The sequence below is a fragment of the Paracoccidioides lutzii genome (genome assembly GCF_000150705.2).
Source record: "Paracoccidioides lutzii Pb01 unplaced genomic scaffold supercont2.11, whole genome shotgun sequence".
NCBI lineage: Eukaryota > Fungi > Ascomycota > Eurotiomycetes > Onygenales > Ajellomycetaceae > Paracoccidioides > Paracoccidioides lutzii.
The window spans coordinates 104,390-119,662 of record NW_015440957.1 but is presented as its reverse complement, the minus strand read 5'-3'; the positions used below and the strand labels follow the sequence as shown (position 1 = coordinate 119,662).

General features: G+C 41.5%; 4 protein-coding genes across 4 annotated transcripts; 3 read left to right on the top strand and 1 right to left on the bottom strand.

Moving 5' to 3' along the window:
* Positions 1–2,169: 2,169 nt before the first annotated feature.
* Positions 2,170–3,774, top strand: PAAG_04370 (hypothetical protein; the record flags this gene model as incomplete). Its single annotated transcript, XM_015845258.1, has 1 exon — positions 2,170–3,774. The coding sequence occupies one exon, from the start codon at positions 2,170–2,172 to the stop codon at positions 3,772–3,774; it is 1,605 nt and encodes a 534-aa protein (XP_015699484.1).
* Positions 3,775–4,215: 441 nt separating this feature from the next.
* On the bottom strand, positions 4,216–5,736 carry PAAG_04369 (hypothetical protein; the record flags this gene model as incomplete). The annotated part of the gene is made up of 6 exons (XM_015845257.1): positions 4,216–4,368; positions 4,464–4,593; positions 4,674–4,912; positions 4,985–5,047; positions 5,120–5,285; positions 5,360–5,736. 6 exons carry the CDS (start codon positions 5,734–5,736, stop codon positions 4,216–4,218), a joined length of 1,128 nt encoding a protein of 375 aa, XP_015699483.1.
* Positions 5,737–7,329: 1,593 nt separating this feature from the next.
* On the top strand, positions 7,330–8,678 carry PAAG_04367 (DUF974 domain-containing protein; the record flags this gene model as incomplete). The annotated part of the gene is made up of 5 exons (XM_015845256.1): positions 7,330–7,396; positions 7,471–7,477; positions 7,561–7,684; positions 7,750–8,292; positions 8,388–8,678. The coding sequence occupies 5 exons, from the start codon at positions 7,330–7,332 to the stop codon at positions 8,676–8,678; spliced, it is 1,032 nt and encodes a 343-aa protein (XP_015699482.1).
* A 1,142-nt stretch (positions 8,679–9,820) lies between these two features.
* On the top strand, positions 9,821–11,562 carry PAAG_04366 (UDP-glucoronosyl and UDP-glucosyl transferase family protein; the record flags this gene model as incomplete). Its single annotated transcript, XM_002793410.2, has 3 exons — positions 9,821–10,389; positions 10,505–11,122; positions 11,220–11,562. 3 exons carry the CDS (start codon positions 9,821–9,823, stop codon positions 11,560–11,562), a joined length of 1,530 nt encoding a protein of 509 aa, XP_002793456.1.
* Positions 11,563–15,273: the final 3,711 nt, after the last annotated feature.

The following is a 15,273-nucleotide window of genomic DNA, read 5'->3' as shown; positions in this document are numbered from 1 at the left end:
TTAAAATAATATTTAATAATATATTTACTATAAAAATTATAAAAATTTAATATTTATATAATTTTTATAATTTTTTAAAAGTAATATTTTAAAAAAAATTATTTATTATTTTAATATTAAATAAAAAGTTTTTAAATTATTTAATTATTAATTTATTATTAATTTTTTATATTTAAAATTTATTAAATATTTAGTAAATTAATTAATAATATTAATAATTTTAATTAAAACTTAATTTTTATTTTTTAAAGTTTTTATAAAAATCAATTTTTTTTTAAATTAATACTTTAATATTTAAATAGATTTTTTATACTATTTTATACTTATTCATATTTTATATAGTTTTTGTATAAATATTATACTAAGTTTATATCTTATTAAATAGAGAATTTACTCTTAAGTTCTTTTAATTTTTTTTGACATTTATTCTTCTGTTAACCCAAAAAAAAATTCTAGAATTACACTCATTTCTCATAAATGTGAGCGAGAGGGAGGATTAGCTTTGAAATCTTCAATCAGCATTCAGACAACTAGACATTTCTCTTGTTCAGAGCTTAGTCTCTGCTGTTGCGGATGAAATTGTGGTCAGACTGGGCTTTTCCGCCAGTCAATCATTGTAGGATAGAGGTTGGCGAGCTGGGGATTTTCCCATTTGGGGCACGCTAGCCTCATTTAGACCTAGCTCATAAGTCGGGTATTACGCTTGCGCTCTCTCAATTTCATACGAATAATCTAGCTAATTAATTAATCAATTCGCTCGTACGCACTCAAACTATTACAAAATGATACAGCCAAGGTTTACTAGCACAGGAAAGAGGTGGCCGGAACTTGGACCCACACCCTTGTATGGAAACGCGAATACCCCATATGAAAAATGATGATGAGCATTGAGTCGGTTAAAACTTACCGCGTGCGCTGATACTTTGTAAGCCAATCCTTTCAAATGCAGGGGAGGACGGCTGATGAGTTGCACAAGGGATTATTGTGGGATGAAGTTGTTGCGTCTTTTGTGCAGGTTTGCATGAATAGCTCGGTGTACAAGATTGTGAGGTTGCATCTGTGCGGTGCTTTCGCTGTGTAAATGCGTAAACCATACATAACCTTGGAGTGATATGAGCGTGAGCGAAACTGCCCGTATCAGTTTCTGTCCAATTCCCTCCTACTCGAGCTGTGGGGTGCGGACGAACCGGACATCCGCCGCAAAGACAGAATTGGTTTGTCAGCCAGCTGCTCCGCAAGCTTTAACTATTGCATTAGCTTCACCCATGTCTAGCTCCTATTCGATGCGAAGATTGAAACACTTCAGTTCTTTCCCTTCAAATCACCCCACGCTGTTCTTTTTCTCCGCCCTTGGCGCGCCGAATATTCATGGTTTCATTATGACAACAACATTGGTAGCTGTCAAAACATTTACCTACCAAGAGAGCCTCGTTGATGGTGATCTTGTTAAGCCAGTCAAGTAACTTTGGAGGAACAAAAGAGCTCCCGCTGAATTACAGCCTGAATGACGGCGGATGGTTCACACACGAATTTGGCCCGCGTTCAAAACGCAAAATTCAAAACCCATTGTTGTTATCTGATCTGATGTTCCTTCAATTCGAGAGCGAATGACTGAGATACTGCACGTATTATTAGCGGCATTCAACGACTGGAGAATGGATTGTCCAGAGGTAACATAAGTGTACGGTAACAACTAGTGCTCCATCCCTTCCTCAAAGGGGGATGGGGGTACAGTAGGAGTTGAAATACCACTAAGCTGGGGCTTGAATCTTGAGTCTGAGGCCCGAGTCCCGAGTACCTTATCTTTAACGACTAGGATCGGTGGAAGCGGCAGCAGTTGTAAAGAGTCAATGGATGTTCTCGGAGTCCGTACGGAGTATTCCGAGGGTTTGAAAAGCAGAACTCAGCTCAGCTCAGCTCCGATGCTGCACTCATGATCTATCACGGAAGAAATTGTTCATTATGTTAGATTAAAGACAATGATAACGGCACGTGACCTTATCTGATCGCCGACAAACAAAAACAAACTCGGGCTTCCGCTTCAATCGCGTTGAGTATGGAAAGTATGGGACAATGAATATTCAATAGAGGCATTACTCACTACATGGCATCCAGTCTCCCAATAACTCTCCTCTGGATGTGTATATATAGGTAGTATAACTACACCAGATGGCCCGACGCGCAGCCGTTCGCGCCCCAACTGCTGCAAGCCTCCACGACAGTCTCCTTATTCCCTCCACAACCCTTTCGCTCGTAAAGACACTTGGAAGGCTATCCCGATCCTCGTTGCTCGACCTGGTCCTCCAATGGCTACATGACAAGAATGTCAAGTCATTTCCCCCGTACCTTGGCCCACACAGCGTGGCCAATTTCCAAGTGCACGAGGAAGAGTTCAACTCCTACCCTCCAGCCAACTCTGTTGAGGAATTGAGGGGTATATATGAGGATCTTCGGGACCGAAAGGGCGGGAAGAGGGAAGTGATTGACCGCATACTTGAGGGGGATTGGAGACATGGTATATCGCTCCGTCAGCTTGCTATGGTGGACATGCGATATATTGAGGATCACCCTGTCGGACAACGATGGACAGCCCTGCAATTAGTCCCCGTCAATGCTGAATCTCCTCAGTCAATACCAGGTGGAGATATTTCAACATCTCTCCCCCAATTCCACGCGTCGACGTTCCTCAGATCCATACAGCGCGAAATATCCCCGCTAGTAAAAGCTCATTACCATCTATACCGTTCAAAGACACTTCCATTGACATTCGTGCGCATTTTCGTCATCGACTCCCCATACCAACGACCACGACAGTCCCCATATGTCTTCACGGACTCGTCGAGAATAATATATCTCGCGTTCCCTGATAGTACTCCGTATATATATTCTTCCCATCTCTCCTACTCATCCCTTGCGGACACCAAGACTCCTTCCGCGACATTATCTAATACCTTGACTACGGATACACGCACCCTTCGCAGATTCGTCAAGGATGCGATACCAAATGCACTCTCTCGACCCCAGCAACGGTATAACCTCAAACCAACTTCCCTGACCTCCAAGAGCCTTCACACCCTTCTCTCCCTGCGTGGGCCAGGTAGAACGAACGCTGCCAACGGCGCATTTACCGTCTTTGCCGATGCGGTGATTGAGGGCCGTCCGCTTGATCCACGTCTGCCGCAATCTCTTGCTCCAGGAAACTATGACAATGTCCAAGAATACGCTGAAAGCAGGAAGGAAAATATACCGTTTCCACAGCTTGGTAAATTGGATAATGCACATACTCCCCCCGGAAAGAAAAAGACACCATTCCAAGAATCAACAACAACAGATCCAGAGGCCGAACAGATAGCAAAGAAGAGGAAATTGGCTGTCAATTCTCGATTCGGGACCGCTGGTAAACAACAAATGACAATACTCCCCATCCCCCAAATTACGAAACCAAATAGCGAACCTCAAATACCTGTTTCTGTCCTACTCCCAGTCCCAGCTCTTGACCGTCTAGAAATTCATCTCCAAGATCCTCCCGTCCCTTCCAACTCGCATGACGAGGATGGCGAAGGAGACGACGAGGAAGACGGCGGCATTGAGGATAAGCCGTCAACCCTCTCTCTGACCTTTTCTGGTTCCAATGTCATCGCCGGCCTCCGTCAACTGGCGGAGCTAGACGTGGTTGACCCCGCGCGAATGCCGAGTTGGATGACGGGTGAGGACGCTGTGAGCGTGGCGGTTGTGAAGGCGGGTAGGAGGTGTAGGAGTAGGGAAGGGGGTTAGGGGTATTTTGAGGGGTGGGGTTTTGTGAACTATAAAACTGTACAATATGGGTTGCCTTTTCTCTTTAATTTTGGGGGTTGGCAATATGATTCCTATGCCCGGAGTCTGGTTGGGGATGGGTTTTCTAATTACAAGTGGGTGCGGGGTGATATTTTTATGTTTGTTTTTAAGACTTATTTATTGAGGAGTTTTTTTTTACGGGCGTGGGGAAGGGTTTATATATGTCCTTAACTTTGCGAAGGACGGCTTTGATTGGCACTGAGGATCGCACTTGTAATACTTAAGGTGATCAAAACTTATTACAGGTATGTCTTTGTGTATAAGAACTTTGAACATTGTTTGTGAAACGGTCGATATTGAGAAGAGCTCAGGTATGTTCTCCTTATAATGTGGCAAGAATAGAGCCAGTTTGATATTCATAGCCTTTGGCCATCATTTTCTTCACGGGTCGTGGTGTGGATCCTGCCAGATGATGGCGTGGCAGATCTTTGCATGTATCGTCTTAGTAGTCGTCGTCATAGTTGTAATCGTAGTTTTAGTTGTAGTTGGATGAATAGCGCCGTCGGCGAGACCAGTGATATGACGGATAATAATCTAACAAAGCATAGACTAGTCAGAATATCTATTCAACAGATAAACTGTAGGGCAAGAGATGAAACCAATATTTATAAAAAAAGTGGCAAAAGAACGAGAAGAGTATTCATACCCCGAACACCCGACAATCCAACTTGCCGAGCCACATTGACATATCCCTCGTCGTTGACTGTGCCTTGGCTTAAAAGCTGCTCTAATGAAGTATCAGCTGCCCACGCGGAGCGGCTGGAGGTTCGGAACAAGGAATCGTCAGATAGGCTGCGGACAAGCTTGAACAGTCCTTGGAAGGTAAACCCGTAACATACCAATAAACGCAGCGAACTCCATTGCCCTGCTGAGTCGCTGCCCACTTCTCGAAACAAGACTTGTGAATATTGTTTCCGCACGCAGCTTTACACCAAACGACCTCCTCAGTCGAGTGCTCAAATTCCATAAAACAGATTGGACAATCTCCATCGACTGGTTTTCTTTTGCCAGGCTTATTTTCCCCTGACGAGTTGTCTTGAGGGTTCAGTGGAGCATTCGCAAAAATCACACGGAGTTCCTTGGATGATTCGAAGTTAGAGATGGTTAATAAATTCCCCCCTCGAAGACCTTAGATCGACCGATTTCTCACCGATGATAGGAATGCCCTTTGATATGCAAGGTAACCTGTCATTTTAAGGACATTGCATAGGACCTGTAGTTCCAATTAGACGAGTCCCTGTTATCTAATAGGAAATAATATACAAATTCGCCAGTGAAAGCGTACATAAATTATATGCTTGCATTGGTTTCCCTTCTCCGCGTCAGGACACGTACACGAAGGCTCCAAGGCGATCTCGACTTGATAGATGTTACCGGTTGTCCCTACAATATGGACCCTCTCCGTAGGCACATCTTCCGTTGCTTCTCTCGTGCGACTAACGACAAACATCCTGGCAAGATAGATATCGTTAGAAAACAATACCACGATGCGCACGCTGCAGACATGCCAAAATATGCCACGTACCTCTGCGTCCTCGCTCTCTCTAGCTTCTGCAAATAGCTCTGGGGTGCATGGTTTCGGAACATGCGTAGCCTGCGCTCCTCTTTCTCAACCACGGGGGATTTTTCAACCTTCTTCCGCTTGTTGGGGTTTGGAGGTTGAGCTTGAGGGGTGGTGCCTCGACATGTTAAATCGATGACGGGCCTATTCCCACTCGCGATTGCATTTTGGACTTGCTTCCGTCTCACTGAACGTGGTGTAGGAGATGCATACTCATCGTCTTGGGTCTCCTCATGGCGGCGTTTCCTACCAGACCTCTGCTGAGTACTAGGAGCTCGGGATATAGCAGCGTATAGTGGCTGGCATCCGGGGTTGCTTGCCATATTGTTGGGTGTGGTCATTGAGGGGAAGAAGTCAGAGTCCGAATCTCGTTAAGTTAAAACTCGGAAGCTTTTATGCAGAATTGTGATTCAAAGGTTTTAGGAGAGTGTCTGGTTTTGATAGAACTATACGGAGTGGATGTATAACTAGTTGAATAGTTCAACATTTACGGATGTTAGTTAACTACCCTTAAAATTTGATAATGACACAACCCCTCAAAATTCAACTTGGTCAGAGTCTAGCATGCTTTTGTTCTGCACATGCGCAAACTTATGTAACAAAATAAAGCTCAATTCGAAAATTCAAATAAATAGCAGTTCTCCTATTATTTTCTTGAAGATCATTCCTGGCTATAGCCTTCAGAATATAGAAGCTAGCTGAGTAGAGTTGAATGTAGGGATCTCGTAGACCTGCTGATATTTTTGTTTGACTGCTGCGACCGATTAAGATTGAAATGATTCCATGCTTTGGCTATGTAAAAACGTCGAAACCCACTCCTGATCTTCTGGCTTATATAGCATATTTTGATTTTAAGCATGGGTAAGCTCCATTTGAGCATCCTTCTCCGTTCCTTTCAGAAAACCCATGATCAACGGCCACTTACCGCCACTTGTAGGTATTTGTATATAACAAGAAGCACTTCCCCATTTCATAAGACCTTACTGGGAGACCGGTTTCTTCACCGACGGGGTGGTGTCAGCGGCTGGGAGGCCGGTGGAGGAGGAGCAGAAGCAGCAGCAGGAGCAGCAGATGTATCGAATCACTCTTTTCCGCACCTCATGCATTCCCCGTCAAAAGCCCGGTTTGGAAGATACCGGCGTTTGCTCGTCAAGAGGACACGGCTCAAGAAGTTCCGTTATCCGGACAACCTTGTGTTTTCAGAAATTATATATTGGTCATTTGGGGAGTTGAGAAACACCCTCATCCCGGCACACTCCTACTGTGTCAACCACTTTAGCAGTATCCATGCGTCTGTGTAGTATGCAAACTCATCGATGAAATGCCGATTGCTGACTGTTGTTAGAAATTGAAGAAACCCTTGACCTATTTCTTCTCATTGGCGCGGTCATTAAAATAATATTAATTTAGAAAAACAAAGCTCAATCCACTGAAGCACACAGATTAAAACACAAGTGTCCTGGAGGTGGGTAATTGGAGTATTTTCTTCCCTATATTTCCCCACTCCCAGTTCGTTCGGGGTGGCCTGGCTCCCCGACCGGGCCCTGACCAATAAAAAGAAAATCATTTCAGTGTAGAGTTCTTTGAGATGGCTGCAAAACTATGCATGTTGTGGTTACAGCCCATAGTTTCAGCAAATCCTTGTGAAAATTCAGATTATTTAACTTGCTCAGGGTTTAGTTATGTTTTAACGATTTACTGAAATATTTCAAAAAGCCAAGACCATACATAGTTTTCGTAGTTTGTAGGGTCAGCGGCGGGGACCAACGTTACCTCCGCTGCTCTGTCTGAACATCCGTAGGTAACCAACAACCTCCGCCCAACAACTGGTAGAGCTTGATGGTTAATGTGCAAAATAGTTATCTGGTGGTTTCTTTGATCTTACCTCTTAATCCAGAATCTATTTCCCAGGCCGATTGGCATGAATACTCCGCATGGCTCGCCCTCGCGCTCTCTCCGGGGCTGATATGGCCAAGGAGCCCCATTCAGTTTCATTAAAAGGTGTGTGCATACATGCACTTTGATTATGCATGCTTGTCGGGTTTGCGCAATTACTGGCTGATATGATAACCTAGTTCTACGGTGAGGTCTTTTGGCCCTGTCCTGTGCAACCAAAACAGCCATTTTCTCGATGCTTATACCACCTCCATTCCCAATTCAAACAGACTGTCACGACCATCCCTATCCTTCCAATATCCACTTCCAAGTGAAAACGAAAATATCCCCGTCAAAGCCTCGCTCAGTTTCCCATCCGATAGTTCAGACAATCAATTCATCCTCAGCCCAAATGTAAGCTGCACAATGCTGCGATATCTTGTCTATTCAGAACCTCCAACCCTAATATCAGATTAAAGGTCACCCTCCCTCCAGCATTCGGCTCTGCCTACGTCGGCGAAACGTTCTCCTGCTCATTATGTGCAAATAGTGAGCTTCTTCCCGACTCCGAAAACCGGATCGTCAGCTCCGTTCGCATCATTGCAGAAATGCAAACACCCTCTCAGAACGTCGTGTTGGAGCTCTTCCCTTCCGGAGAAGATTCGAATTCTGGCGGGTTAACAAAATCACAATCGTTGCAGAAGATAGTCCGGTTTGATTTGAAGGAGGAAGGAAACCATGTTCTTGCTGTCAGTGTCAGTTATACGGAAACGATCATGGCGCAGGCTAGGGAAATGCCAAGTAGTGGCGACACACAGGCAGCAAGTTGGCGAGTACGGACGTTCCGGAAACTCTACCAATTCATTGCCCAGCCATGTTTGAATGTGCGGACAAAGGTGACGGAACTGGCCCCTCTCGAAGCGGATAATAGGGCTTTTGATCCTTATGGAAAGACACGGTTGCTGAGATACGTGCTTGAGGCCCAGCTGGAGAACATTGGAGACGGTGCGATATCTCTTGGAGTATGTTTTCATAACGTTCTGTTTTACCCATATTTAACTCCGTTCTTTCCATACATACTTCCTTTTCAATATCAGTTAACGGTTTGCACGTTTAGTCCACCACACTCAATCCAAAACCACCCTTCCAGTCAAGGTCGCTGAACTGGGACTTGGAACAGCCCAATTCCTTGGAAATGCGTCCACTCACCCTAAGCCCCCGCGATGTTCTCCAGGTTGCTTTTCTTGTAGAACGGGAGCCAGGACAACAAGAAGGCCTTGAAGGCTTGCAGAAGGATATGAGTCGGGATGGGCGGACAACCCTTGGACAGCTATCTATTGAATGGCGAGGTAGTATGGGGGATAGAGGATTTTTAACCACCGGAAATTTAATGACGAAGAGACGGTGATTTCATCATATTGATAGGAATATTCAACGGAATAGAACATACGCGAGCGGATATACCGCCGAAGCTATCCATTGTTTGTTTGTATCTCTATTGACAGAACGTCGCTGTGTTTCGTGGACCAGATTTCATGGCGATTTTTTGGAGTTAGAGAACCCGAGGAGTCAGTTCTTATATTGCTGAGCACAGCCTGGCGATGCATTGAGAATTTTAATCTATCGTTTACTCCGCATTTCGGGTTTCAACTATTGCTTGTCATCCCGTCTGGAAAAGTCATGAACCCGGTACGATTTATGTAACAGCTTCTCTCGTTGGGTTAGGTGTTCCGAAACCGGATGACCTGCTATTTGGTCGCTTCTCCAGATAATAGTCAATGCCGAATATTCCTATCTCGGCATCTCAAGCAGCAGGGCCGAATGAGCAAATGCCACAACCCGGGTTGACGGCTTCGATGATATTCATAGACGGCAATGGTTCTAACTCTAGGCGATATTTTATCTTCAGTCACGATATGCAAATTCTCAGCCGAACATGTTACCATGCCTTCTTAATTTTATTTACATTACGGAGCATTTCTAGCCCTACGATCTCTCTACGGCACAATATTTTCTCGCTGATCGACAAGAGTAACTTAGATAAATTTTAAACTAATCAAATGACCTCAGGACTGGCCTCCAACTGAATCTTTTTGAGTTCTCTCCACAGCGGGGAGATTCAGGGGGATTTATCGCAGCCATTACCAGCCACCACAAGCAGCTCCAAGCCTCTAACTGGGAATAGTGGATGGAGATCGCAGATTTTTGAGATCACGCAAGCGCAAGTCTGAGACATTTTCAAGCTTCTGCGATCATAATTAATTAGCATCTAGTCACTCCCCGCTCAGTCGATTCCTATTGCAATGCAGATCCATCACCTAACTATCGTGGATGGACGCGGTTTGTCCGCAGCTAAGGACTTTTGTTTTCAGGAGTGCTGTGTCCCACTGCTACTTTTGAGAAGGCTGCTGAGAAGCCAGATGCTGCAAAGAAAATCTATTTATTAAGGATGTTATTAAATAAATGTCTGAGGTCATTCCTTTACTATAAGATTTTGACATGCATTTTCATATCTCACGCGGATGGTGTCCCGTCCCCCAGTACGGCAACATGAAAATAAATAACCGGGTCCTGTTCCTCACAAACTGCGAGTCCGGCCTGGCAAACGTTCATTTGGCAACTGCCCACTCTATTCTGACAAGTTATCCAGACATCGAAGTCCACTTCGTATCTTTCCCCAGAATCGCGCCGTTCGTGGAGAATGTCAATAAATATGCGACACGGCAGTCCCCATCAACCGGCCTTAACAATGTCAATCATATAATTCTCCATGAGCTTTCCGGTCCATCATACGGGAAAGCTCTCGTTTCAGGGTGGACGAAAACCCATGACGATGTGATACATGGTCCGGGGCTCTCGGGCTTGTCACATTTGACTCGGTTTGTGGAGAGAGCTGCTGTACCCTGGAATGGGTCTGAATATGTCGGGCTGTACCGTGAAATTTTTCAGTTGATTAACGAGATAGACCCAGCCGTCACCGTTATTGACACGCTTTTTGCTCCTGGCGCGGATGCTGTCACGTCTTTGACACGGAAATATATTCTTATGTCCGCGAATGCTTTGTCGGACAATTTTGCAGGGAGTCAGCCTAGAGCTGCAATGCTTTGGAAGTTTCCCGCGTGAGAAATACCTGATCCTCTTTCCCCTCTTCACAACTTTTGCTTTTAGTACAAAACTTATGGAAGATTCCCCAATTGTTGTAAATGGTACTGAGAAGCTATTAAAACCATGTAGATTTTCCTCAGGTTACCCCTTTCCCGTTCCATGGTATCTCATTCCAGCAAATATCCTCTACAACCTTCGGCTCTTGAAAACTATAGCGTTCGGACCTCTGCAGCGGGAATTGACTGCCCATACCAAAAGCCAAGGTCTTGGTAAACCTCGAGATGTCTTCAACATATATGACAAAAACGTCCCATGGCTTAGCCCGTCCCTGGTGGAGAGTGACTACCCACTTGTAATTCCATCAAACGTAACTCCATGCGGACCTATATTCCTTTCTCTGGGCTCGATACCTGAAAGGGACCCTGAATTGGCAGCATGGCTAGAACGCGCACCCACCGTTCTAGTAAATCTTGGTAGCATGACCACATACAGCCAAACGGATGCCGAGGAGATGGTTGGCGCCATCCGGATTCTCCTTGACAACACCGGAGTGCAGGTGCTGTGGAAATTTTTTAAACGACACGAGTACGGTGACGACTTTTTAATGCCTCTTGCTGACGATCTAGCTTCGGGCCGTGTGAGGATTGAAGGGTGGATTAGCGTAGAGCCAGCATCTTTATTGGAAAGCGGGCATATAGTGCTTTCGGTCCATCATGGTGGATCGAACTCATTCCATGAGGCTATTGGGTAAGTTACATACACCTCTCTCTTCTCTGCATCCATGGCCCTTCATATTTGGGTATTTTCTGCATGTACTGCACGTTCCTGGCTAATTGAGATCAAGTACTGGAATACCACAGATAGCTTTGCCTTTATGGGTTGATTGCTATGGGTATGCGGTTCGGGCTGAGTGGCTGGAAGTAGGGATTTGGGGGAGCCGCAAGACGGCTCCAAGCTGGACAGCGAAAGAGCTGGGCCAGGCGTTTTTGACTGCAGTCGGTGATAGTGCAGAAGCCAAATTCATGGCCGAGAAGGCAAGGAAGCTGGGTGAATTGGCGAAAAAAGCGCCTGGTCGTGTGGTGGCTGCGAGAAAGATCGTCGAGTACATGAAAATGAAGCTAGGAGAGAATGAAGAGAGTGAGGTTCCTTCACATAACGGGACTGGCCATGTTGTAAAGGAACTGTAGGCAATTATTATCCTGCCTCCATTTGATATCTGCTAATATAGAAAAATAGATTACTAATAATTAATGTAGCAACTACAAATTATAGAGAGAGGTGTTCTTAAGATCTTGTGCTCATTCATGATTCATGAAAGATCAAGCTCTTTATGCAAGTTCTTCGTGGCCATTTGAGAAGAACATACTCAATATGCGCTTTTCGTATGGGCATCTCTATCAGGCGTCCTGTATGTAATGCACATGCTCACCTTGCCTACCTCAACATTTGATAAATCAGAGAACTGATTGGGTTTCTATGGACCGTGAATCGAATATGGAACCGCTGTCTAGCTAAATCTTTGTTGCACTTGGGCAAATTCTGAGTGCATCTGACTAGAAGCCCATCAGCATATTGGCAGCATCCGCTTTGCTTGTAGTGGTGCTAGTCCAATTAATGTCGTCAAATCGAGGGGACAATATTTGAATGTTAGGAGGTTGCAGTTTGAATCCTTCCAGTTCCGAAATACTTAGGCATAGCCCCAATCACGGAGAGATGGAGGTTCAGCCCCAGGGCTTACAGGGCGCAGCGACTTGTCAAGCTATATATATATATGTCATAATTGCAATCCAGATGATAATTTCCCTCAACCATTGGGGCCTTCGATGATGGATATTGGCACACCAAGAACTTCCTGCGACGACAGTTGCTGTAACTAAAAGATCTCGGCTGCTTTGGTAAAGGACGGAAAATGCTGCCGCCAACAACCCTGGGAGCAATTTCAAGAAAACGCTTTGAAACAGGATTCTTCCTGAATAAACCACGTTCCTTCTTGCATTGCGGGAGATAGAGGTACATATACTCGCGCCACGCCCTTACTGAAGTTGTATGGGTTTTGGCAAACCCTTTGTCGTTACCTCTCGCTGAAGATACCACTCAGCTAGATGTTTCCCATGAAGGAGGTCAAACATGTTATACCCTCTCATCATGCTATTCGAAAATAGATGTTAGAAATAATGGTCCTTGACATAAACCCTGCGGACATAGCCCCTAACAGTAAATCCGCTTGAATTCCAAATTTATTAGTGCAAAGCGACGATGAAGGCTACCCTGCCTAGCAAGGGGGTTAGGCGAGGACAGGGAGGAGGACAAAAGGCAGGCAGGGAAGGGGAAAAAGATATGTTGGGAGCACGGAAGATTAGAAGCTTTCTGCTTCTAGAACATTTCATCCTGATATTATTCAGGATTATATGACATGAACCAGCTGGTTTCGGAACATGGGGGTTTGGAAGGCACTCTATCTCAGGATAGTGCTGTCCCACGAACTATACTCATAGAATAGATTGAATTCCTGTCGAGAAATATTGTCCATCAGTGAGATGCGGGGACATATGGAGCTGTTAAGTTTAGTTTGCTGCTTGGGAGTAATACTCCCACGATGAGTTGGGATGAGATGCTGAGTCTCACAGGGTTTGTCAGCCTCCCATTTACGCTTGTGATTTAATGAGGTGAGAATATAGTTATTCAACCAATTGATGATTCCATCCATCCATACATAGTTACATCTAAAGTTCTGGAAACCTTACTATTGCACCAAATCTTAAAGTAGCACACAGGACATCCCGGTATTACAAACTCCTAGTTAACTGGTTAGTTAACTTAGTTTGGTTTATTTTATGTCAACCAAACACTCACAAGAAGTCGTTATATAGGGTGTACAGTTGAAGATGGCTTTAAAAGAGTTGAATGTGATTCAGGCCACAAATCATGATACCTCCTCATTAAAACTACATACACTAGACATATCTCAACATATATCTCGCCTCATCTCTATTTGCTCTTGATAATAGTGATTTTTATCATATTTCTCAGACTCTTATCATTATCTTTAAATTCTCTTAATATATCTCTAACTTTGATGTTCAGGAAAAGTGAGCTTTATTTTTAAATTATATTAAATTTTTAAAATTTATGTTCAATTATAACTACTATATAATAAATTAATATGAGAAAATTTGCTAATTACTTAAAAGATCTTGTAATAACTTATAAAATTCTGCAATGTAAATTTCAATCTGAAGTTTATTAATAGTATTCATTATATTTGATAAGAGTTAAATAATATGAGTTAATATGAGATAACTATATAAGTTGTTGCTTACAATAAGACAGATTAATCAGCAGATAAAATAAATTTATTCTGTATTTTTACTATTTAAATATATTACTTATAATATTTAATATATATATATATATATATAATTTTTTTATCTAAATACTTTTATTTTAACAATAACTTATAAATTGTTTAAAATTTTCTTTTTATTTTATTTATAGTAAGATAAAATTATTTATTTTTATAAAATTTTCTTTTATAAAAATTTTTTTTTAAAAAATTTATCAAATAAAAATTATAATTAAAAAAGTTAAAATATCTATATATTAATATATTGAATATTTTTATTTAATAATTTAAAAACTCTAATTGTATCTATATAACTCTTCAGTATTAAATTATTAAATTTTATATTTAACAAAATTTAAAAAATAACTAAAAGAGCTTGATATTGATAAAATAAAAAAACTGAATTACTCTATTCAGAAATTGAAATAATCTTTCTTTTAAAAATTTATTCAATCTCTCTTTTTAATCTGAGTTGTAAAAAATTAATATAAAAGTTGATATGAAAGGATATATTATATCAGAAGTCAATATTATTTTGTCAGTTCAAAGAAAAGTTAAGTTTAATTTGAGATGTCATTCATATGTTTTAATAAAAATTCAGAATATATTAAAGAGTAAATTTGAAAGTATGAATATCAAGTGATGGAGGATTAAGCTGTCAAACTCATTATTATTATATACAGAAAGCTTCATCTCAATGAAAAAGCAGTTTATTATACCTAGCAATTATTATATCTAGAGAACATCTTGTGAAGGGCTACGGCCTAGCCGCAGCCGACCGTAGCTCATTATATAAGCACGTAGCTTGCAGCTAATGTAATTTCACATTAAGTGGACCATTAAAATCAGCACATTTTAACTGATTAAATTTTAATTCCAATATCTCTATACCACAACACTCAATTAAATTAAATTAAATTATATGTAATTGAAAACATCTTAATCTTGTATGTCTGAGAGTATTGCAATTGCTGCAGTGTGATGAAGCTCATATATATGATATAGACTTAGAAAATAATTATTTATAGAGTTAAATAACTTTTTATTCAATAGGTATAGCAGAGAGAATAATAAAATTCTGAGCTTTATTTCTAGTTTGATTCTCTGCATGTTGAATTTGATGTCAAGATCTATTTTATTTTTCATTCTCTATTTTATTTACATTAAATATATTCTAATATTATTTTTTTATAATAGTGATACTAATTATATCATATTCATAAGTTTTAATAATTTAATTAAAACTTTTTATTAAGTTTTAAAGCTGTTAACATTTCTTTATAAGACTTTTAATCTTATTTATCTACTTCTGCAGTTGTTGCAGATTACTAGATATTTAAAGCACTCAGAATGATATATTATATCTGCTAGATAATGATATAAAGTTATGAAGTTAAAAATTCAACTGCTGAATAATATAATCAGACTGAAATAATACTATTCTAGTAGTTCTGAAGTCACTTTAAATAGTCTAAGCTTTAAAGACTTCTATATATATTATAGAATAAATATATAAAAAGTTAAACTTTTTAATAATATTAATTTTAATCTATAT